We start from the raw sequence: 22,400 nt of genomic DNA, 5'->3' as shown, positions 1-22,400 counted from the left end.
GCTCCCTCCATGACCTGGGCCAGCTCCCCTCCCCTATCTGCCTCTATATCTACATTAAAATCCCCTCCCACCAACAGTATCCTGTTGGTGGAGAGGAGTGGCTCCAAGAGGCGAAAAAAACCTTGCCTCTGCCCAACCCTACAAGGTGCGTAGACAGCTATGGCTCTGAATTTTGAGCCCCTGAAAGAGCCGTCCATGCACAACACTCTCCCCGGCACTACCGTAACTGCAGCCTCTACGGCCCAGTCAAAGGAGCCAAAAAGAATCCCAACTCCATCTCCCTTCCCATCCCCTACCCCCCCAAACTGATGGCCCCAATTTCCAACCCTATGAAAAAAACTCCCCCTCAGCCTCCGAACTTAAATGGCATTCTTGCAAAAAAATCAAATCAAAAGATACAGAGCATAAACTCAAAAAAACCGCAGCCCTCTTAAGTGGCTGCTTAAACCCCCTAACATTTAGAGTTAAACTATGTATTGTGATAATGAAAAAGAAAAAAAAATCATACAATGCATTCCATAAACAACCACCACACAACAAAACAAATAACCAAAAAGTTTGGCAAAAACACCCCTCCACAGGGGTGTCCACAGTCCATCTAAATGAAGTTCTCCCCACCCCCCACCCCTAAAACACCACGCCATTTCCCAACATTTAACTCCCACATAATCCTTCCCCCTCTGGGGTTCAGACCTATCATTTTTCACCATCACCCTTAGAGACCCCCTTACCCCTCCCAGCCTGTGTTCTGGCACATCGTGCCAGGACTCGTGTCCATTCCTCCTCATCTCTTGCCCCTTCCTCCTGATCCTCCCCATCCCCTCCCTGGGAAGACCCCCACCCGGCACAAAAAACTTTTCTTCTCCAGATCCCATCATACCTTGTACATCCTAGATGCCCAGGAGGTCAAACTCCCGCCTCCTCTCCTGACAGGACCGCTTGGGGTTCCTCTCCTCACTCACCCCGTCAGCCGATCTAGTCCGCCCACCATCCAAGGGCCCAGCACCCTCCTCTTCCAACTCCTGGTCTAAGATTCCCTGCTCCAAACCATCTGAGAAATCCATAGAGGCCCAGTTGGGTGGAGCTGGACTATGTGTCGCCTCCAGGCCCTCAGTCCAGGACACAGGCATCCAGGCACTTTGCTGGGTGTTGGGTTCAACAGCCTCGGTTGGATGGGTTTCGTCCAGATGCCTCCCCTCCACCTCGGACGCCCGGGTGTCCTCCTCACCTTGCAAAGGGTTGAGAGGTTCCTCTGCTGCTCGTCTCCCTCCGTCAGGATGCCTCAGTGACTCCACCAAATCCGTCTCTTTGTCTGCTCCTTGTAGCACTGCCTCACTCTGGGAAGGACCCGCCTCCTCCCGCTGTCCATCACTGGAGGGTCCCGCCACCTCAAAATCCTTAGTGAAGAGGCTTGCAAATGTTTTCTTCCGGGATGGCAGTGTCGGTAAAGATGCTCCTCACTGCCACAGAGGCTGCAGGTTTTGCGAGCCCCGCAGTCCGCTGTCACATGCTCGTCGGAACCGCACGTGTGACACCTCTTTCCTGTGCAGTGCTCCTTTGTGTGCCCTAGGGCACCACAACGGCGGCAGTAGAGAGGCTGGCCAGGATAGTAAAGGAAACCACGGTGTGGACCAATGGTGAAACTGCCTGGTGGGTGCAACAGGCCCCCAGGCAAAGACGGGTCCACCTTCAGCCTGGCAAGGAACCTCTTCTTCCCGTTCCAGATCCTGAATCATCCTTGTACCTTCTCCCCTGCTGACACAGAGGAGCAGTACCTCCCAAGGAAAGCCCTGACGTCCTCATCCATGACGAACGGGTTGTAGAGATGGACGGTGATCGAGCCCTCATTCATCGCGAAGAGGGGCACAAGGCGTAGTCCATGAAGTGACTCCCCCTCTGGCAGTCGGGAGCACTGATCAAAAAAGGAGGTGCAGTCCGAGAAGGCGAAGAAGGTAATGTCCAAAAAACCGGCTGAAGAAAAATCCTGCAGGCATAAAACCTTCGACGGCTGGATTTTGCAAAAATCCCTCAGTAAATGCAGAACAACCCAATCCCACCCAAAGCGTTTCTTGAGTGTGTCAAAGCCGCACCACAGGGGCCAGCCGAGTGTCGCTCTCCCGCTGCATGGCTTAAGATATTAGACTTGATCCTAGCCAAAAAGCAGAGAAGCAATAGCCCATTGGAGTTCCGTGCCACTGAAATTTTTAGTAAAGACGAAAGATTTACGTGTGACTTAAGATAAACCAGAGCTATAAAGAAAAAAAGCTGAGCAGCACCGGGAAACCCTTGTTGGACAAACACAATGCTCGATGAGGGTAAGGCCGGCCCCTTGGGTTAGTTGAGTGGAAAGAGGGTGGGGAAAGGTTGACGAGCAACAACTGACAGTGGTGAGCAGAAGGAGGCAAAGATAGGGTAGGGAACAGGGCGGATTGAATGCAGACATAATTTGGTAAGTAAGTCAGTAAGTCAGTAATTTTTTCAAAGTGCAAAAATTCATAAGAAACATGGAAACAGTGACATGTAGTCTGCAAGGGCTTCAGAGAATGAGCAGCTGTATCTATGATGTCAGTCTGGCAGGCTTTCTCAGTGGTACCAGGCTTGCCAAATTTGGACCAATCAATGTCAGAGATGCACTCCAGGTCATCATGGCCTATCTTTACCCCACTGGTACCTTAAGAGGCAATGATCTCATCATGAAGTAAACGCAGAGCGTGTTGAACAGCGATGGCGGTACCAGGTGAAATATCTAGATCAAATATGCAGAAGAGAAAAGATAAATCAGAAAGCAGTGAAATGTAAAATATAATGATAAAGAATAAAGATGGGGGTAGGCCCCTGTAGAACCGAGAACTTACCCATGCTGTCTGCTGTGGGTGAACCTGAGAGAGTGAGGCTGAAGAAAATCCCACTGGTGGGGGCGGAGATGCCCACATTTTTAATATAATAATTTGAGAAAGTTTAATTATAATGGTATTCGAAAAGTTGTAAATTCAAAGATAATGGTGTCAAAAAAAGAACCTAAAGTTCCAAAAAGAAAAATAGGCGGGATTATCTCAGCAAAGAATTGGTGACATGTTGCATTTGGAGAGATCAGGAAAATGTATATAAAGACCGTGATTGGAGATCCCCGTTTAGAGGTTGTTGGGACGTTCATGCGTGAGCATCTCAATTCTTGTATCAGCGCTGATTGCAAATAAAATCTCTTATCTGCATTCATCTAGTCTGCATGATTGATCTTATTAAGAGTCTTAATTAGGTGGAGTCTCACTCAGACTGAGCTGTCAGGTCAGTGTGGAAGTGGAGTCAGATTTTTGTAGTGAGTAGAACAGAATTTTTATTCCACAACACACTTCCCAAAATCCCCCGCTGACGAAACACCACTGTGTGTGAGATACTTGAATTGCATCAGCATGACCATGCAATGACTGAACATGTTAATGTTTTAATAAGCTTAGTATCATTGGAAGAGAAGGGTTGTAGTAAAGTATTACATGTACAAATAACATAACTGGAAGTTTCATGACAACAGGTGCGAGTGGTAAACAAGGTCTCATCCCCTTTTAAAGTCATATATCCTGTTAGGTGGTCCCATTTAATGATCTGATCCTTCACTACTACACCTATAGAACATATAGTTGTGGAGTTCAAAAATACTTGCTCTGGGTGTATAAAAGGAAAATTGGAAAAAAAAAAACAATGCAGCCGGTGCACTCATTCCCAGTGTATAACATCAATCTAGACAGTAATTCAGTATTTAATATCTTTCATCTTTTCTGATGCAAACCATCTATGCAAGTCTAAAAATTCTATAATATCATTTAAAGCATGCCTAGGTGTCTTGAGAAGATGAAGGTCTAAAATTTCTTGTCTTGCAGCAGTAAATAAATCCTGTGCATATGATGTGCAGGCTAAGTCATGTTCGATGGTACGGCTTTAATTGAATAATGTATGGCTGACCAGTAGAAGCTCCTGTGCTTCAGATCTATCCGATTTGATGATATTTTCATTGCTATTGGTGATGTGTTAGAAACCAGTGGCCACCTGGTTTGGCAACTAAGCTGAGAATTGTGATTGTCCTGTTATTTTGTAAGTGTTGGCAATTGAATTCACAGAGCCAAAGAGACCTCCTAAATTTCCAAACAGATCTTGCTTAGAACATACAGGTGGAATTTGGACTGCAAGCCTGCCTTTGTAATTAGAGATTAAATCATCGATTCGTGACTGTAACTGTTTTATCATCCTCACTACAATGTTTCACAAAAGCAGACAAAATATTTTAAATGTTATAGGTTACATGCGTCATTATCAAATTTACATCATGCAATAAAGTCATATTAATGTTTCCCTTAATAAAACAACCTGTAGGGATTGGATATAATTTGCCTAGTTTGATGCAAGTGTGCCTGGACACCTTCCTGTCATCTGGTCTCCATGGAATTGCTGTGATCAGCCTGAGAAAGAGCACAGAGAAACATTAGTTAATTATTGGCTGGACCTTTGAATAGTTTGCATTGGGACATGTGGTACCATCATAATTTTCCCTTGATAGACACGGCCACACAGCTATTACAGATCTAATCTCAGACTTAATCTCATAGGGCCCATGCCACCCAGGAGAGAATGTACTTTGCTTTACAAAGACACGTATCATTATCATGTCTCCTTCTGTAAATTTTGTTTCAGAAGTTGGATTGAAATGAGCATCATTAGTCAGGTCAGACTGTTGCTGTCTCAGCACAGCCTGAGCCTGCAACACTTTTAGCCTTTTGTGAAGCTGTTTCAGCACAGTCTGCTGTGTTGCAAGCATCAGAGGCCCCAAGCCTGCTGGAGGAATTTCTGGATCAATGGGCAGTTTCATTACCCTTCCAGTCATAAGCTCGTATGGGCTAACACCTGTAGCTTTAGATGGGGTTGCTTGCAATACAGTCAAACTGTGGGCAATCCATCAGTCCACTTGTTTTGGTGCTGAATTATCTGTTTAGCAATGTTTTCTTTGATTGTACGATTGGCACTCTTTACAGAACCATTACAGATCTCTGTGGTCTGTATGGTATGTGGAATTTTTGTTTTGCTTTAGTCTGGATTCTATTTTAGAGGCCCATTCCACTAGTGCCCAATAGGTATTTTCAGGTACCTCTGCTCCATGGATCAATGCTTGTTGAATGTGGGATCCTGCATTATTTTTTAAAAGCTGTAGTAAAACTTCCTGGTCCCTCTCTACATCTTCTAACCCTGAGTGTTCTTTGTAAGACAGCCACAATCGCTCTGAATACACTTCAAATGGCTCTTTCCCTACTAGCTTTATATCCAATATTTCATTCCACTCTTCATGTGTTGGTCCTCTTAACTCCAACAACGCTGCTTTCAATCGTTCATACATTTCTATATCTCTCTCTCCTTCTTTCTTAATTATAAATTCTCCAGATCTCAGATTTTCAGGCATTTTTGATTTTAGCTCATTTGGCATGGTTAAGAGAGCTATCTGCCACACATCCCTAAGCTCCAGATTATACACTGATGCTTGCAGCATTAAATTATCCCAGTAGGGCTGCAATGGGCCTTTTAGTCTCTAGTTAACGGCCCTCTGTAGAGTACCAGACCAAAAGTTGGTCATTAGTCCATGTTAATTCTATTTCTATTGAGTGCAACTGAAAAAAAGCGGTTTGATTTGTAATGCAGGGAAATCTCCTTATCTACACTGCCACTAATATAGTATACTCTGATTTGGAAATTAGACCTTTAGAATGACATTAAATATCAATAACAGCATACAGTATGTATATCATCATATTTTATCAGTATTCCTTGAGATTAGAACCTGAAGGGTAAAAGAATGTACATTCTTCTACCTTCTACATTCTTTGTACATTCTGGTGAGATCCAGAAAATAGTTCCACCATTGCCTCTTTGAAGACGGGGAGGTACACAGGAATGTGAATTGTTTTATGACACACTTCCCAAAACCCCCCAAAGTCCCCAACGTTTCTTTTTTTGCTTGAAGATATAACTTCATCACACTCAATATTAATAATTTTGCCTGCCACATTACACATAAAAATGCAAAAATTCTTAAGAAACAAGGGAACAGTGATAAAAAATATGAATTTTGATATAAAATTTGATTTTTTACATGAAAGTGCAAAAATTCATAATAAACATGGAAACAGTGATATTCCATGAAAATTCACTTAACAAAGTCAACTTTCATCATTTTTCATCGAACAGGACTGTTTCCTGCCACAGCGCCGTGTGCTCTCTGCATTGTGCTTCTCTGGCACTGAAAATGCGATTCTGCAAGTCTCAGCGCTCTACGAGTAAGGGAAAGCGGTTTTTCAGGCAAATGCATGTGTGCAGCTGAATGGGGCAGTTTTCTTTGACTTTTTTCATGTTTGGGGTGAACCAGGGGTGTTTCTAGGATTTGAAAACATCAGGGGCTTAGCCTGAAAGAGTCAATTCAATTCAATTTTATTTGTATAGCGCTCTTAACAGTGAACATTGTCTCATAGCAGCTTTACAGAACCTAAGAAACAAAAAACGTAGTTTAAAAAGTCATAGATGTTAGACAAAATCATCCCTAGTGAGCAAGCCGGTGGCGACTGTGGCAAGGAAAAACTCCTTTAGATGGTATGAGGAAGAAACCTTGAGAGGAACCAGACTCATAAGGCAACCCCATCCTCATTTGGTTGACACTGGAGAGAGTGATTATAAATTATTCTAAACACCGAAGAGTGCGATATGAACAATGTCCTTTCTGCAGTTATGTACAGTTTACAGTGTGATGTAGAATGTTAGCGTGTGTATTAATTAGTAGGTTGTTGTCGTCCTCAAAGTCCACATAGGGCTGGCAGCGTTGCTTTGATATACCCTCATGAAGCAGAATCCAGCTGGAGCTGGTCCATCTCTGGATGACTCAGGATCCTCGCAGGGTTGGCCTTTGTCTACTGGAGCTGGCACAATCTCCAGATTCCTCAGGATGGGTAGAAACAGGAACAGGTGGAAAGGAATTAGCGTAGCTGCTGTTCATAATATTAGCAGAACCAGATGATAATGTATCTAACCAGTCTTCTGACACGCTACAATCCACCACGCTCTCTAAGATCACAAAACTCTGGACTTCTGGTAGTTTCCAAAATATCAAAGTCCACAAAAGAGATAGGTCTTTAATCTACTTTAAACTGGGAGACTGTGTCTGAGCCCTGAACACTGTCAGGAAGGGTATTCCAAAGTTTAGGAGCTAAATACAAAAATGCTCTACCCCCTTTTGTGGACTTTGATATTCTGGAAACTACCAGAAGTCCAGAGTTTTGTGATCTTAGAGAGCGTGATGGATTGTAGCGTGTCAGAAGACTGGTTAGATACGTGGGAGCTAAACCATTTAGAGCCTTGTACGTAAGTAGTGCCAGTTTGTAATCAATTCTAAACTTGACAGGTAGCCAGTGCAGGGATAATAATATTGGGGTTATATGATCGTATTTTCTTGATATGGTAATAACTCTGGACTAACTGTAGCTTGTTTTTTGATGCTGGACAACCACCTAGTAATGCATTACAATAGTCCAGTCTGGAGGTCATGAATGCATGAACTAGCTTTTCTGCATCAGCTACAGATAAAATGTTCCTAAGCTTGGCAATATTTCTAAGAGGGAAGAAGGCTGTTTTTGTAATATTGGATATATGATTTTTAAAGGACAAGTTGCTGTCTAATATTATGCCCAAGTCTTTCATTGTTGAGCTAGTAGTAATAGTACATCCTTCTAAATGCAAGATGAATTGTGAGAGCTTTTGTGTACTGGTTTTTGGACCAATAAGTAATATCTCTGTCTTATCTGGATTTAGTAATAGAAAATTATCGATCATTCCATCTTTTATATCTTTGACACACTCAGTTAATCTGGACAATTTAGATATTTCATCTGGTTTTGATGATATATATAACTGGGTATCATTGGCATAACAATGGAAACTAATCCCATGCCTTCTAATGATGTTACCAAAGGGAAGCATGTAAATTGAGAACAGCAAAGGTTCTGAAACTGACCCTTGAGGAACCCCGTATTTCACTGGCATTACACTGGATAGTTCTCCATTTAAATCTTCAAAATGGTATCGATCCGACAGGTAGGATCTAAACCATTTTAATTGCCTGTCCCTGAATACCTGTCTGATTTTGTAAGTGATCTACAAGAATATTATGATCTATAGTTTGGAATGCAGCACTAAGATCAAGTAAGACTAAAATTGAGATGCAACCTTGGTCAGAAGCTAAAAACAAGTCATTAGTGATTACGCTTAATGACTGCCAACTTGAAAGGTTTAGGGATGTGATTTAAATATAGTGAGGAATTAATAATGTTAATTCCTCACTATATTTAGGCTCCTACTACTAAACTGTGATGGAAAACTTTGTTAGTCTAGCCACTGTACTAAATAAGAATCTGGGATTGTTCTGGTTTATTGCTGTCAATTTGCTCAGATGCTTGGCCCTAGCATCTTTTAGAGCCTGTCTATAGCTGGACATACTGTCTTTATATGCAATTCTAAAAACTTCTAATTTGTTTTTTCTCCACTTTCACTCGAGGTTACGGGTTGCTCTCTTGAGGGCGTGAGTATGACTATTGTACCATGGTGTCTAGTGTGCTGGTGAAAATAGTGCCTATGCTGTTAGTCACTTCATCTAGATCATCTGCATTTAGGGGTCTAGTAAGAAGTTGAGACAGGTCCGGCAGATTACTTGTGAATCTGTCTTTAGTGGTTGGATTAATATTTCTACCAAATCGATAGCATGGGGAGACACGGCTAATCTGTTCTACAGGTAGAGTGTACACTAAGTGTGATGGTCTATGAGATCATCGCTTTGAGGTAGGATATCTATATCAGTGACATATGTTCCATGTGATATAATTAAATCTAGCATATGATTAAAATGATGAGTTGGTCTATTAATGTTTTGTTTAATCCCAAAGGAATTTAGTAGATCCAAAATAGCGAGTCCTAAAGCGTCATTAGCATTGTCTACATGAATGTTAAAGTCTCCTACAATTAACACTTTGTCAAAATTAATCAATAAATCTGACAGTAGATGTGCAAATTCTTTAAGAAAATCAACGTAGGGCCCTGGGGGTCTATACAAGGTGGCCAGAGCAAGAGATTGCAGGGATTTTTTATGTGTCAGTGAGTGAGATGTCAGTCAAAATCGCGTACAGTAAACGGCAACAGTGCTCAACTAAACCGATCAACATTTACTTAATTCCGCTACACTCCGGTGGCAAAATTCGAAATAAAACATTCGGGGTTAGATTAGCCCTAGCGACACCCCTGGTGGTCACCAATTGTGTCATACAAAAGTCTACTGCAGAAGAAGTTCTCTGCATATCAGCGATTTTTTGCCAAAAGTAGACATTACTGACAATTAACTGTTAGCTGTTCTCAATCTCTACAGACCATATACTGTTTCAAGATGTTTTTAAAAATCAAATTTTATTTGTCACATACACAATCATATACATTACAATATGTAGTGAATGAGTCATTTACGATGGTCCTTGATATGAAAAATAAAGTCGGAAAATAGAAACACTAATAAAAGTGGAATTAACACTAAGGTATAAAAAAAAAAGACACAATAAAATAAAATAGAACATATGGGGCATGTAGGAAAATAATGTTGAAATAGCAACTAAATAGATAAAAATATAGAAGTAGCACCAGAATACAGTGTTCAGATTTGTATATAGTAGAATGATGTATCAATGAATGAATTTAGAATGTTGTTAAATTGCAAAAATGTGCATGTAGTACAATTGTACTCTTGTGCAATTGAGCAAAAGTTCGGATGATGTAGTGGGTGTTATGACATAAGTCCATGGTCTAAGGTGTTGTTCTGGTTCAGGGCCTGAATAGCCTCCTCCTCATTCTCTGTGCGTTTGCCTTCAAGAAGCTTCCCTAATCACAACAGAGAAAAAAGTCCATTGTTGGGATGGCTGAGGTCCTTCACTGGCTTCCTGGGATTGCTTGATGTAGATCATCTCCAGGTCAGTTAGCTCAATGCGGATGCTTTGTGTTGTGTATAGCATTCAAAATGTTGCACAGTTTGGCCTTACGGCACTCCTTACTGATTCTCTGTTTGATTACACTTGCGTAGTAGGTGTAAAAAAAAAGGTTTTCCCTCCTGTATCCGGTGCACAAGCAGTAAAGTTGTGTTGTAGAAAAACTCATGTCAGTCTCGTCATTAAAAACAGTATACGGTCACTTTGTGCAGATGCAACACTTTGTTGATCGTACTGTATCACCCTCTGGAGAGCTCAGCTGTCCTGCTTACCATTGTTCCTAAACCAGGCGGTGATGCTTCCCGTCAGGATACTATCAGTAGTGCAGGTGTAGAACGTCCTTAGCACCTGAGAAAGCAGTTTAAAGGCCTTTAAGAATCACTGACATCTCAGTGTAACTCAACCTAGTATGTATATATATATATATATAGTGATATATATCACTAGCGTAGCCAGGAATCACAATGTGGGTGGGCCCAGAGAAAACTGGGTGGGCCTAGCCTAAAATGCATCTTTTATCAAAATAAGCCAACATAACTACACCTGCTTGAATGCAAACCACCATTTAATCAGAGCATAAGCTTGTATGTCATCGTAAGCAATGTTAAGAACATAACAATAAGAACAGCATGAGCATGGCGGCCACACCACACATACATACACACGCGCGTGCGCACACATCTGACAGACGCGCCGCAACACCATTATCAAATCAGCAGGACAGTATGTAAACTGTCCGATATATGGCTCAACGGCCATATAAACCACATGAAATGAACAACAATGACTATTATACAACTACATAGTAGGAAAATGTAGATTGGCTTATTTTTACACTGGTGTGTAGGGGAGGTACACGCTGGAGAATAAAGTGCTGCTGGTGATGGAGTAAAAGGTGAATGAACACTAGCACTAAACTTCGGTGACCCTCTGTGAAAAAAAAAAAAAAAAAAAAAAAAAAAAAAAAATATATATATATATATATAATTAAAAAACAGTTTTACATTTTTTTTACTGGTTCCCCGACATTCAAATAAGTTTAAGTACCCGTTCTATACATTAGGTATACGAGTATATGAACGAAGGTCTATAGGCCTACCCCTTTAAGAGAATAGGGCCTAGTAGCCTAGTTTTCAGAGCCAGGGTGTGTCATCGGATTACGTTCATCATACCTCTTTCACTCGCATTCTAACCAGTGTGCGGGATCTGATATTATGCTAAAGACGCAGATATCTGAAAGTCGGGATTTATTGTGTATCACAGCGAATCCAAACGCTTTTGATCGTGGGTATTGCAAAACCTCCCGTTTTAGCGATTCGCATTTCCGATTTATTGTTCCAGAAACGCTTTGCGTGGTTTCACAAAGTGATTCATTAATTATTCTTCCAGCAACGCGAAGAAAGTGGTAGGTTAAACTCTAACTCGTCCTTTAATTGCATTTACGTGATTTTTCGTTTAAGATAACTCGGCTGTCAAACTGTTAAGTATTTTTAAGTATCCTCTTTCAATTATTTTAAAGCTTCCCCGCCCCGAATGAGGGCCTCTGTGGTGGTTTTCTTTAAGGGAAACACTTATGCACATCAAACTTAATATTTTTGCAACTGTTACTTTATCTCAAGGCCACTTGTGTTAAAGTACGTTTGGTGTCGTAACAATTATATATAACTGAGTTTTGGATTTAGTGTCTAAAAGTTAAAGAGTTTAATTCATAAATGGTTTATTCAGATAACCTGTTGGGCGAGTCTTGACAGACAGAAATCAGATTGCCTAGACTCTTACGTTGTGCAAAGTTCTAAATTAAAAGTCCTAAAAGATCCAGGGTAAAAGTAAGCTTTTCGGTCAGAAATGTTTAATTATATAATCAATAATAAATGACCCTTACAAGAAAGATTCATAATTAATAATGCATCTTTCTTGTAAGGATATAAAATTTTTAGACCTTTCTTTTTCTTAATGCGTAATTTTTCCTCTGTAATAATTATAAACAGAGAATTTTTTTTTCTGTTTTTGAATGTCCTAAACATTCAAAGATTATAATGGTTTGAATCAGAAAATATGATTATGATCTGCTTCAGCACAGTGGTACAGCAGGCAATGTTGCCACCTTACAGCTCCAAGGTTTGATCCTAAAGTCATGTGTCAGTGTGACAAAATTTCGTCCTTGTGTTTTGCAAAGGTTTCTTGTGGGTTCTCTGGTTTTCTCCCACTGTCCATACAGGCTATGCTAAATGCATCCCCCTTTGGGTTGTTTAGGTGGTATCTAACTGCTCATTTGTAACTTTGATAAATTAAGAATCAATTGTGCATTTAGGATTTTGTTGGCTTTCCCAACCATCCACCACCTCACTATATGTAAAGAAAAACAAGTCATCTTCTGACTGGCAAAATATAAAAATATTCCAAGCCTCTTTATTGTGGCCATGTTTGCATTACTCCTTTTGAATTTCTTATGAGAATTTCTTTCTCCAAAAAAAAAAAAAGAAAAAGAAAGAAAGAAATATGTAATCATTGCAATCCTGTAACGCAAACAGACACCATTCAGGAAAATTGGCAAAAATATTATGAAATATGTGTGATATATAGCACTGTATGCAGTCATATCTAGCATTTTTGCTTTCTTTCCTATGCAGGCATTTGCTGAGGCAGGGGAAAGAAGTTGGTGCTCTACTATGGAACTCTTCAGGCTGTTTAAGATGCAGTTCATTTGTCATCTCTTCATCTGCTATGTGTTTCTAGTCAGTGGGCTCATAGTCAACTTCTTGCAGTTATGCACACTGCCATTGTGGGCCATTAACAAACAGCTGGCTCGCAAGGTCAACTGTAGACTGGCATACTGTATCAGCAGCCGTAAGTATTAATAACTGATGCTTTGCTCACATAGCCAAACAAAGTTTATAGTAGTAGGAAGTTTTATTAGTATTAGTGTATATATTAGTAGAAAGTTGAAAGAAGAGTAGTTGGTCTCTAAATGAATTGTCACCACAGTTACCACAATGTTACCACAGTTTTGGTTAGTAGGAGAAAAAGAATAAAAAATAATAAAGGGGGAAAACAATATTTATGTAAAAGGGGCATGCCATTGATGTGATGCACCATTTTTAAATGGCTGCTGAATCAGTTTGCCTCATGCCTGTTTACCTCTACATGATCCCCATCTTGTCATCTGAATTGTGGACATCATTTTAAAGTGTCCATTTCACATCAAAGTGCTTGCATATTTGCAGGGATGTTTGAAGTTACAAAGTAACCCATGCAGTGTTAAAATTATGCTGATTTGCTGGTGCAGCACAATACTGAAATTTTGCAATAGTCACTGATAATAAAATGACATGTTAAAAGAAGTCGATCTGCATGACCTCTTCTTATTACAAAATGTAACTGTAAATGTTACATTTGTACCAGCTCTTCCTTATGAGGCATTTGATATTCAGACAGAAAACTGTTTTGGAAAAACAGTCAAATATAATGTATTTCTGTCTTTATATAATTACTTGTGTAAGATATATTTAATTTCCAACAACATGTAAAAAGCTAAACTACTGCTGCTTGATATGTTTAACTCTAAACATGGAACTGAAATGGTGGTCTTATCATTTTCAATCTAATTTCTAACAACAGCATTTTGTCTTTTTGCTCCCCATCAGTCCTACAAAAGTAAGTCATCTACACTCATGCACACATGCACGTTTTCAGTGCAAGAAAGTTCAACACAGGAAAAACTGAAACTGGGGACTTTTGAAAATGTAGTCCGTTAAAAATAAAGTCTTATACTTTTTGTAATCCTTTATCTTATATTGCATTATTTTGTAATGGCTTGTCACATGACCTGATCCAAGTGCTTAAAAATTGTTCTTAAGCCATTTTTGCAGTGTTTTTCACTCTTTTAATCTTAAATGCATTTTTTAAGTAAGAAAAGATGAAGATTAGACCATCACATTATTCATAACAGACATACATATTTTATATATATATATATATATAAAGATGTTTGCGCTTGTCTTTGACATTATGTTAGCTTTTGCTGTGTGACTTTGCCATTGAGTCACCCACTCATTTGTTGCACTGCGTGAGCTCTAATGCTGAATGCCTAAGGCACATAGACCTTCTTCTAACAAAACTATGCTTCTCATACTAGTTCTCTAGTCTGAATCACCTCTAATACTGAAATAGTATCTTTCTTAAAACAAAATAAATCTGAATGTAGACATAACTGATAATAGAATGCTTAACTAAGGCTTGGGAAGATAGCATTCTGCAATCACAGACATGTGCAATCACAGACAAGTGGAGGTGCTTAAACATAAGAGCAGGATGATTTGAAATGGGGGTCAAAGCATTTCAAAAATAGGGTGTGCTGAAATATATTGTTTTCACTTTTATTTGCTTGTTACCAGATACTTTAGTTTACCAACAATAGGGAGCAACACAGAAAAGGAAGGGGTCTTAGTATTTTTAACATGTTTTCCTCTTCTGGTCACTTCATAAATATTGCTATAAGTAAGTAAGTGAAAACGGGTTTTTTTTTTTATTTTTTTTATTTTTTATTTTTATTAATTTCCCAGTTACAATTTGACAGTTTACTGTACAAAACATTTTACTGCAAAACATATTTCCTTTTCCCAATGAGCCCCAATCACAACCCCCTGAAACACCCTACAAAACCTGGAAAATCCTGAAATCACCCTAAAAAAAGCATAAAAAAGCAAACAAACAGCATTTTAACTCACTGTATTTAGTTATTACCATCAAAAGATTTAGAAGAACTATAGACTATAAATGAGTTTTTGTTTGGCAAGTCAAAAAATAAGTGTTAAATAAATGTGTTGTTTGCCCATGAATGTGACATTACATTTTCCACTCCTGTTTTTGCATAGAGATGGTGGCACTCCTGGAATGGTGGTCTGGGACAGAATGTACACTGTACACTGATCCTGAATCCTACCCCTTCTATGGCAAAGAAAATGCCATTGTAATCCTCAACCATAACTTTGAGATTGATTTTCTGTGTGGTTGGACCTTCTGCGAAAGGTTTGGTGTGTTAGGGGTAAGAAACATCCAGAATTTTTACTTGGTTTTAAATGTTGCTGTTTGGCTAAATGGACATTAATTTTAAATTTAATGATAATGTTCACAATTATGGCATTTGGTGCCTGTGTACAAAAATTACACTGAAAACAATAAATACACCCTGATACTGGTTTAGTAGTTCACAGACTAAGAGCACTATTCTTAAAAATCCAGTGGGGGATGCAATATAACATGGAAAACAAACAAGACGATAAAAAACTTGTTAATCAGGGGGACTTATTATATTATTATTCTAATATAATATTAATACTGTAATATGTTTACACGTCTCCTCAGTGATCAAACTCTCGCATCCTAACCACAATAAAATGACCACAGGAGGAAAGAGTTCTTAGCAGGTTGTATTTTCTATGGACCTGTATGTTTGCATCATAAAGCATATTACAGCAGGAAAAATAAGTATTGAACATGTCACCATTTTTCTCAGTAAATATATTTCTAAAGGTGCTATTGACATATTTTCACAAGATGTTGGTAGCCCATGCAATCCAGACATGCAAAGAAATCGAACATATCAATAGATGTCCATAAATTGAGTTGTGTAATAACGTGAAATGACACAGGGTAAAAGCATTGAACACACTTACTGAAATACTTCGTACAAAAGCCTCTGTTGGTGCTCAGGTGTGATTTTGGCCCATTTTTCCACACAGTCAGTCTTCAAATCTTGAAGGTTCTGTGGGCCTCTTCTATGAACTATGAATCTTTAGTTCTTTCCATACATTTTCAATTGGGAGTCAGGTGATTGGCTGGGCCTTTGTAGCAGCTTTTATTTTCTTTCTCTGAAACCAGTTGAGTGTTTCCCTGGCTGTGAGCTGTGATCATTTCATGCTGAAATGTCCACCCTCATTTCATCTTTATCATCCTAGATGGCAGCAGATTTGATCAAGAATGTCTCGATACATTTTTTCATTCATCCTTCTTTCAATTATATGATGTTTGTCAGTAGTATATGCTGAAGAACAGTCCCATATCATGATGTTCCCACTTCCAAACTTCACCTTTGGTTTGGTGTTTTTGGGGTGATGTGCAGTGCCATTTGTCCTCCAGTTGTATTATGGCATCCAAAGAGTTCACCTTTGGTCTCAGCTGACCAGACTATGTTCTCACAGTATTTCACAGGCTTGTCCAAATGTTGTGCAGCAAACTTTAAACAACCTTTAACATCGTTTTTCTTCAGCAATGGAGTATTGAGTGGTGAGTGTGCTTACAGACCATGGTGGTTAAGTGCATCACTTATTGTTTTCTTTGAAACAATTGTACCTGCTAATTCCAAGTGTTTCTGAAGCTCTCCACAAGTGGTCCTTGCCTCTTGGACAACTCTTCTGATTATTCTTTTCACCCTCTGTCAGAAATCTTGCAAGGAGCACCTGGTCATGACTGGTTTATGGTGAAATGATGTTCTTTCTATTTCCAGATTATGACCCCAACATTGTTCACTGGAACATTCAGAAGTTTTGAAATCCCTCTGTAAATAATGCCATCAGTATGTTATGCAACAATAAGGTTGTGAAACTCTTGAGAGCACTCTTACCCATCATGAAATGTTTCTAAAGAGACACCTTTTTATAGGCCATCAGTTGGGACTGAAGCAGCCGATATTTATTTGCACTGACCAGGGGCAGGATTGCTTTCTAATTACTGACTCATTTCAGCTGGTGTCTTGGCTTTCCTTGCCTTTTGGCTCCTCCGTTTTTCATGTTACATACTTTCATGTTTCATGTTCATACTTTTTCCCTTTGTCATTTCACATTATTAAACATAATTTAAGGACATGGTTTGATTTCTTTGCATGTGTGATTGCAACATCTGGTTAAAATTGCATATCAATAGTACCTTTAGAAATGTATTTCTATATATTACTGTGAAAAATGTTGACGTGTTCAATACTTATTTTACCCGCTGTATATGATGCATATGATGCTCCATTCACAACATGGAGTACAAACAGTCAGTGAGGCATTAGAGTGGAGAGACGCTGGCTCTTATTTCATTTTAGTGCGAACCAGCAACGATTTGAAAATCAAAATAAAACAATAATGTTTATGAAGTATACAAGGGAATCTATTTTTCATTTTATGACTCAGGAAGTCTTTCATATCTTGCTGGGGAAGTGCGTCACTAATAGGCATGCTATGTGACTAATACCCAGTTATGGCAAGTAGCAGCAGTCACACATCACTTTTTCAATGCACAGACATTTGCTTCAGGACAGCATTATAATTAGTAAATGGACGCTTCTTGTATACTCTGTATTTATTGTATTACTTAACATGCAGGTTTGTATAAAAAAAAAAAAAATACAATCCACTCCTCTTCTGGTAATTTTATGTAAACTTTTTCATATACAGAGCTCAAAGGTCCTGGCAAAGAAGGAACTTGCATTTGTTCCTGTAATTGGCTGGATGTGGTACTTTCTGGAGATCGTCTTCTGTAAGAGGAAATGGGAAGAAGATCAGAAAACAGTTGTGCAGAGCCTTCAACGCCTTAAGGATTATCCAGAGAACTTCTGGGTAAAGGTTTTCTAATAATAACTTGCTTTAAGTTATACTTCTACAGAATCAGATTTATGAAAATTACTATTTAATTCAAGCCATGAAATAATGAAAATTTTACTCAACCCAAGCCATAATTCATCAAATGTTTCACATTCATTTTTGAGATATTTAATAGTCAGTCCCATCTGTATACAAGTATTTAATAGAGCAAAATAGTGTGCCTCCAAGAAGTTTGCATGGCAATACACACCGATCAGCCAATGTTTTAAAAACATCTGCTTAATATTGTGTAGGTCCAACTTGCCCTGAACATTCAAAGTATAGATTACATTTATAATTATTTAAATTAATGTTGGAAATTAACTCATTTTATAATGTGAGCAAAACACATGCAATTTACTCACATTAATCAACACTGTATGTTCTACCTGAGGCTCTGATTATGTTTGCTTAGTTCCTTCTATACTGTGAAGGCACTCGCTTCACTCAGAAGAAACACAAGATTAGTATGGAAGTGGCAGAGAAAAAAGGACTTCCCAAACTCAAGTACCATCTCTTGCCTCGCACAAAGGGTTTCTGTGTTACTGTTCAGCACCTAAGGGGAACAGGTGAGAAACATTGAGCATAATTGCCTGTATAATCAAACTCATAACTCAGAATCCTTAATTGTGCTTTGAATTCTGTTTGTCTCAAATACCAAAAAGGGACTAAGTTTTAACTAAATATTTCCTGATTAAATTTGTGTCTCCTATGTAGTTACTGCTGTGTACGATTCTACACTTAATTTCAGAAACAATCAAATCCCGACTTTACTAGGAATACTAAATGGGAAAAAGTACCATGCTGATTTATATGTGAGGTAAGAAAGACAGATTTCATTGATGTAAATATTGGATCTTTTTGTAAAAGGTTAGTTTTTTTGTTCACATGCAACATTCACTTTACAGTTATAGTGCCCTCATTGTTCTCCAGTGCAATTTTATAAATGTTTGTCCTATGGTGTTATTGACAGTTAAATGAACATTTATGTTTAAGCATACATTTAAGCATTAAACAATATGTTAATGAAGAGTCCTGCACATTTGATAACAAAACAGAACCCATACATGACGTAGAAAATTAGCATTACGTTAGGGATTAGCATTACATTACAGCATTACATTGCCTTGGCTGATTTAATGTATATTTATGTATATCATAAATGTTTAATTTTACCATTATTTTAAATAGAATATTTTACATAGAATTGTATAACAGATTATATTAGATAAAGAATATTATAATGCAGTTTTACTTAACATTGTCTTATTTGTGCAAAGAAATGCATTGAACCTAATACTTCCAATACTTATGCCACATACTGAGTAGACTTGGGACATTTCCCCAACATTTTCTTTTAAATGACTGGTGCAAATTGCATCAATTAAAATGCTGTGGTTGGATTTTAGTTGTTAGTGTGTATGCAATTAAGTATTCCTATGATAAGTATTCCTATGGTATCCACTGAAGGGCAAAAATTGTGTATGGAATACTGTTCTTCTGTGTGAATTCTTCAAGTTTGTTTCTTTAATTCATACAGTCCATTGTATTATTTTATGGCTTGCTGGTGCTGTGGAAATTCATAACACAACAGCTTTTCATCCTGACTTGAACTCAGTTTGTATGAAAAGTCATTTTCTAGTCTGATTAACCCTGTAATTTAAGTAGTAGTAGTTTTAATTGGTTAAGAAGTTTCATTATTATAATGATGATTTATTATTAATTAGTCCTTTTAAGGGAACTGTACCTAAAACACATTCTGTGTCAACTGTCTGTCCGTCATGTTTTAATTAAGAGAAGGCAATTGGCAATTTTGCGTGTTTTATTTAGGCGGCTTCCACTGGACTCAATCCCAGAAAATGAAGCTGAATGTGCCATGTGGCTCCACAAACTTTACCAGGAAAAGGTGAAACCCATATTTCTTTAGTAGAAAAGAATATAATAACTGGAGTGGAACTGTAAGTGGAACTATAATTCTGAATTGCATGTGTTTTTAGACCACCTATTTCTGTTCAGACTCAGAACAATAAAATACCCTTACATTCAGTTGCATTTTGTAGATTCAATTACTAACATTAGCTTGTCAGTTGCTACACACAACTGGTCACCCCCTCTGTCATCTATACAATAAAAATGGACCATTGCTAAGCAGATGCAGTGGTGTTTATTTTCAGCACCACCGCTACTCTGGCAAGAATGCATTCAATGCTTATGCTTCACTTAAATTTTAACATCTTAATGTCACTGGGATAAAGGGCTCACTAACCAAATTATACTGTCAACAGCATATATTATGACATGTATTATGTCCTGTTTCTGGGGAAAACAATGTTAATCTCTCCTCTAAGTATTTGCATTATTCATATCATATCACCTATCATTTTGATTTCTCCAATTCTTCAAAATTGATCTGATCTCAAAATTAAATGTGGTTTTTTTTTTCTGTTCTGCCACAGGATGAGTTGCAGGAAAAATACAGTCTGACTGGTTGTTTCCCTGGCCCCACACTGACTCCCCCCTGTCGCCCCTGGGCCTTGCTCAATTGGTTGTTTTGGATCTTGCTTCTACTCTTTCCCCTCTGTTTATTATTGCTGCGGTTGTTCCAGTCTGGGTCAACTTTCATCATTTTCACTACAGTTGTCCTGTGCTTTGCAGGTACCGAGGGTGTCATATTAAAACTAAAACAGATATGTTGAATACAGTAAACAAAATAAGATTAATATCAAAAACTAGTAAAGTAATTGAAGTTGGACTAAATTATGGCAGTGCTACTAGAAGAGTTATTTATGCAACTCAACTTTACACTAAATTTAAAAATCCCCATGTTTCATTCAGAAGGTGATCAAGTGGTTTGGGGGCAAGTATATCTCTCATTCTCAGAATTGTGATTCCATGCATGTCAGTTGAAATGTTGATCATTAATGCTGCATGAATCCATACTGCGTTAAAGGTCCTATACGTCCATTTTCTTTTTTGGTTTTCTTTACAAGAATTCACTTATGTAAATTAGCCAAGGTTTTATATATATATGGCATAACCTTGTATATATATATACATACATCTTACTATAGATGGATGTGGGCCTTTAATGACAATAGCATGTGCATAGGTGGATAGCTTTATGATACAACAGCAGCATTATGTTATTGCATCTGGAGCAAATCTGAAATTAAGAGAACTGATGTTTAGACAGATATAGGTGCTTGCCAACAGGTCTGCTAACAAATGAATCAGTGTTAACTGACCAATTTTGGATTGGCTTAAGATTTTGTGGTTTCCAGTTTCACATAAAATGAATACACATTTTTGTATGGGAATCACATTTTTTTGTTTAGTGAATCACAAACTATGTGCAACAAAGCAAGAGGGTAACATCCAACCTTCTTTTTCAGCATCACTTGGTGTTCGCTGGATGATAGGCCAGACAGAGATAAATAAGGGCTCAAGCTATGGAAACAAAGGTGGTCAACTAAATAACAATGCCTAAAGGAGCAAAGCCAACGTGGACAGAAAAACATATCAGCAGCACGTATCCCAGAGATCAAGAGCGGGCAAAAGCAGTGTTCAGCAAATCAAGCGGGTAACAACCAAATGGACTAAGACAGTTATGGAAGTGTGAATCTTAATCATATGGAAAACAGAATGCATCATAATTTGAAAACACAGACATTAATGTATGCGGTAATGCTGCCAAACAGTTTTGAAATTGTGACTTTCATTTATGTTCAGAATGTTTTTTTTAATGATGCAGTAGTCCATTCATTAAAAACTGACCTGTTTATTAATTAATTGCTCTTTACATTGCAAACAGTGTAGGAATATCAGAGGACCAGAAATATTGATGCATGGGTTTTAGTAGGTATTGGCTACTAGGGTTTAGGCATACAATTACCATATGACTATTGCCTTGAGTAATTTTGTTTATACATGAAGTTCAAATTGAAAAAAATAAGGTTAAAAGTGAATCCATTTTCTCTCCAGATATTATGGTAAGGCAGTTGTGGAGTGAGCTGTATGTTGATTCTTTAGAGAGGAAGTGAAGCATTTACTCTTCAGTTGTGCACCCACATATTAAAGGCATACCACTGGCCAATACAACACAACTTAAAGATTCACGTAAAATTTAACAATTGTCCTTGAAGAATTAAACACAAAATACAATATTTAAAATCAACATAAAAAAACATTTCCCTTGACTAATTTTTAAGCATCTCTTTTGCACAAATAAATCCCTAAGCAGCTATTTCTTCCAGCTTTCTCCCACTCTGATGATCACATTTATTATTTGTGCTTTGAGTGGGAACATGAAAAGTGCCTTCTAATCCTTTTCCCAAAATGTATTCCTTGTTGTTTACTAATCAGAATCTATCTCCATTGAGACACAAGTGGCTTTACAATATGCTTTATACAAAAAAATAAACCTTATTCTTACATTATGTACAGTGTGCCACAGCTACCTGCTACTATTTGACACAACCAACTGGCCCTTTTAAATCTGTAACTGAACATGTAAGACCTGCTCTCAAACATGGCAGAGTTCCACCACCAATCACTGAGCTACTGAGAGATTTACATCATCTTCGTTCCTTAAGTTCCTTGTACCACAGTTCCTTAAGAATACCATACATAGTAGTGCAAGCATTTGTAAACATAAATAGAGCGCAGGGCCACCACTGCTTCATTCTTCATCTGTGCAGACCTATAATAAAAAAATAAAAAAAAGATGGCA

General features: G+C 38.3%; 2 protein-coding genes and 1 pseudogene across 6 annotated transcripts in view; 1 reads left to right on the top strand and 2 right to left on the bottom strand.

Annotated features, from left to right (window-relative positions):
• Nucleotides 1-1,732: 1,732 nt before the first annotated feature.
• On the bottom strand, nucleotides 1,733-4,303 carry LOC131348895 (uncharacterized; annotated as a pseudogene).
• Nucleotides 4,304-11,174: 6,871 nt separating this feature from the next.
• Nucleotides 11,175-21,456, top strand: agpat4 (1-acylglycerol-3-phosphate O-acyltransferase 4 (lysophosphatidic acid acyltransferase, delta)). Of its 2 annotated transcripts, XM_058384843.1 has the most exons (10): nucleotides 11,175-11,451; nucleotides 12,677-12,893; nucleotides 14,921-15,090; nucleotides 17,486-17,647; nucleotides 18,087-18,240; nucleotides 18,389-18,491; nucleotides 19,502-19,577; nucleotides 20,128-20,326; nucleotides 20,507-20,528; nucleotides 21,064-21,456. In XM_058384843.1, the coding sequence occupies exons 2-10, from the start codon at nucleotides 12,716-12,718 to the stop codon at nucleotides 21,107-21,109; spliced, it is 1,110 nt and encodes a 369-aa protein (XP_058240826.1). In that variant the 5' UTR covers nucleotides 11,175-11,451; nucleotides 12,677-12,715; the 3' UTR covers nucleotides 21,110-21,456. The 2 variants fall into 2 exon arrangements, with proteins under 2 accessions (XP_058240826.1, XP_058240825.1); XM_058384842.1 differs by lacking the exon at nucleotides 20,507-20,528 and having other exon boundaries at nucleotides 11,177-11,451.
• Nucleotides 21,430-22,400, bottom strand: part of map3k4 (mitogen-activated protein kinase kinase kinase 4) — a 47,724-nt gene continuing 46,753 nt past the window's right edge. For all 4 annotated transcript variants that reach the window (XM_058384837.1, XM_058384838.1, XM_058384841.1 and 1 more), the window contains exon 26: nucleotides 21,430-22,370. In XM_058384837.1, coding sequence (XP_058240820.1) covers nucleotides 22,350-22,370 — 21 coding nt within the window. In that variant the 3' untranslated portion in view covers nucleotides 21,430-22,349. The remainder of the gene's footprint in view (nucleotides 22,371-22,400) is intronic.

Source organism: Hemibagrus wyckioides, linkage group LG29 (assembly GCF_019097595.1).
Source record: "Hemibagrus wyckioides isolate EC202008001 linkage group LG29, SWU_Hwy_1.0, whole genome shotgun sequence".
NCBI classification, from domain to species: Eukaryota; Metazoa; Chordata; class Actinopteri; order Siluriformes; family Bagridae; genus Hemibagrus; species Hemibagrus wyckioides.
Note: the sequence above shows the minus strand (reverse complement) of the source record. Positions and strands in the feature narration are given on the sequence as shown.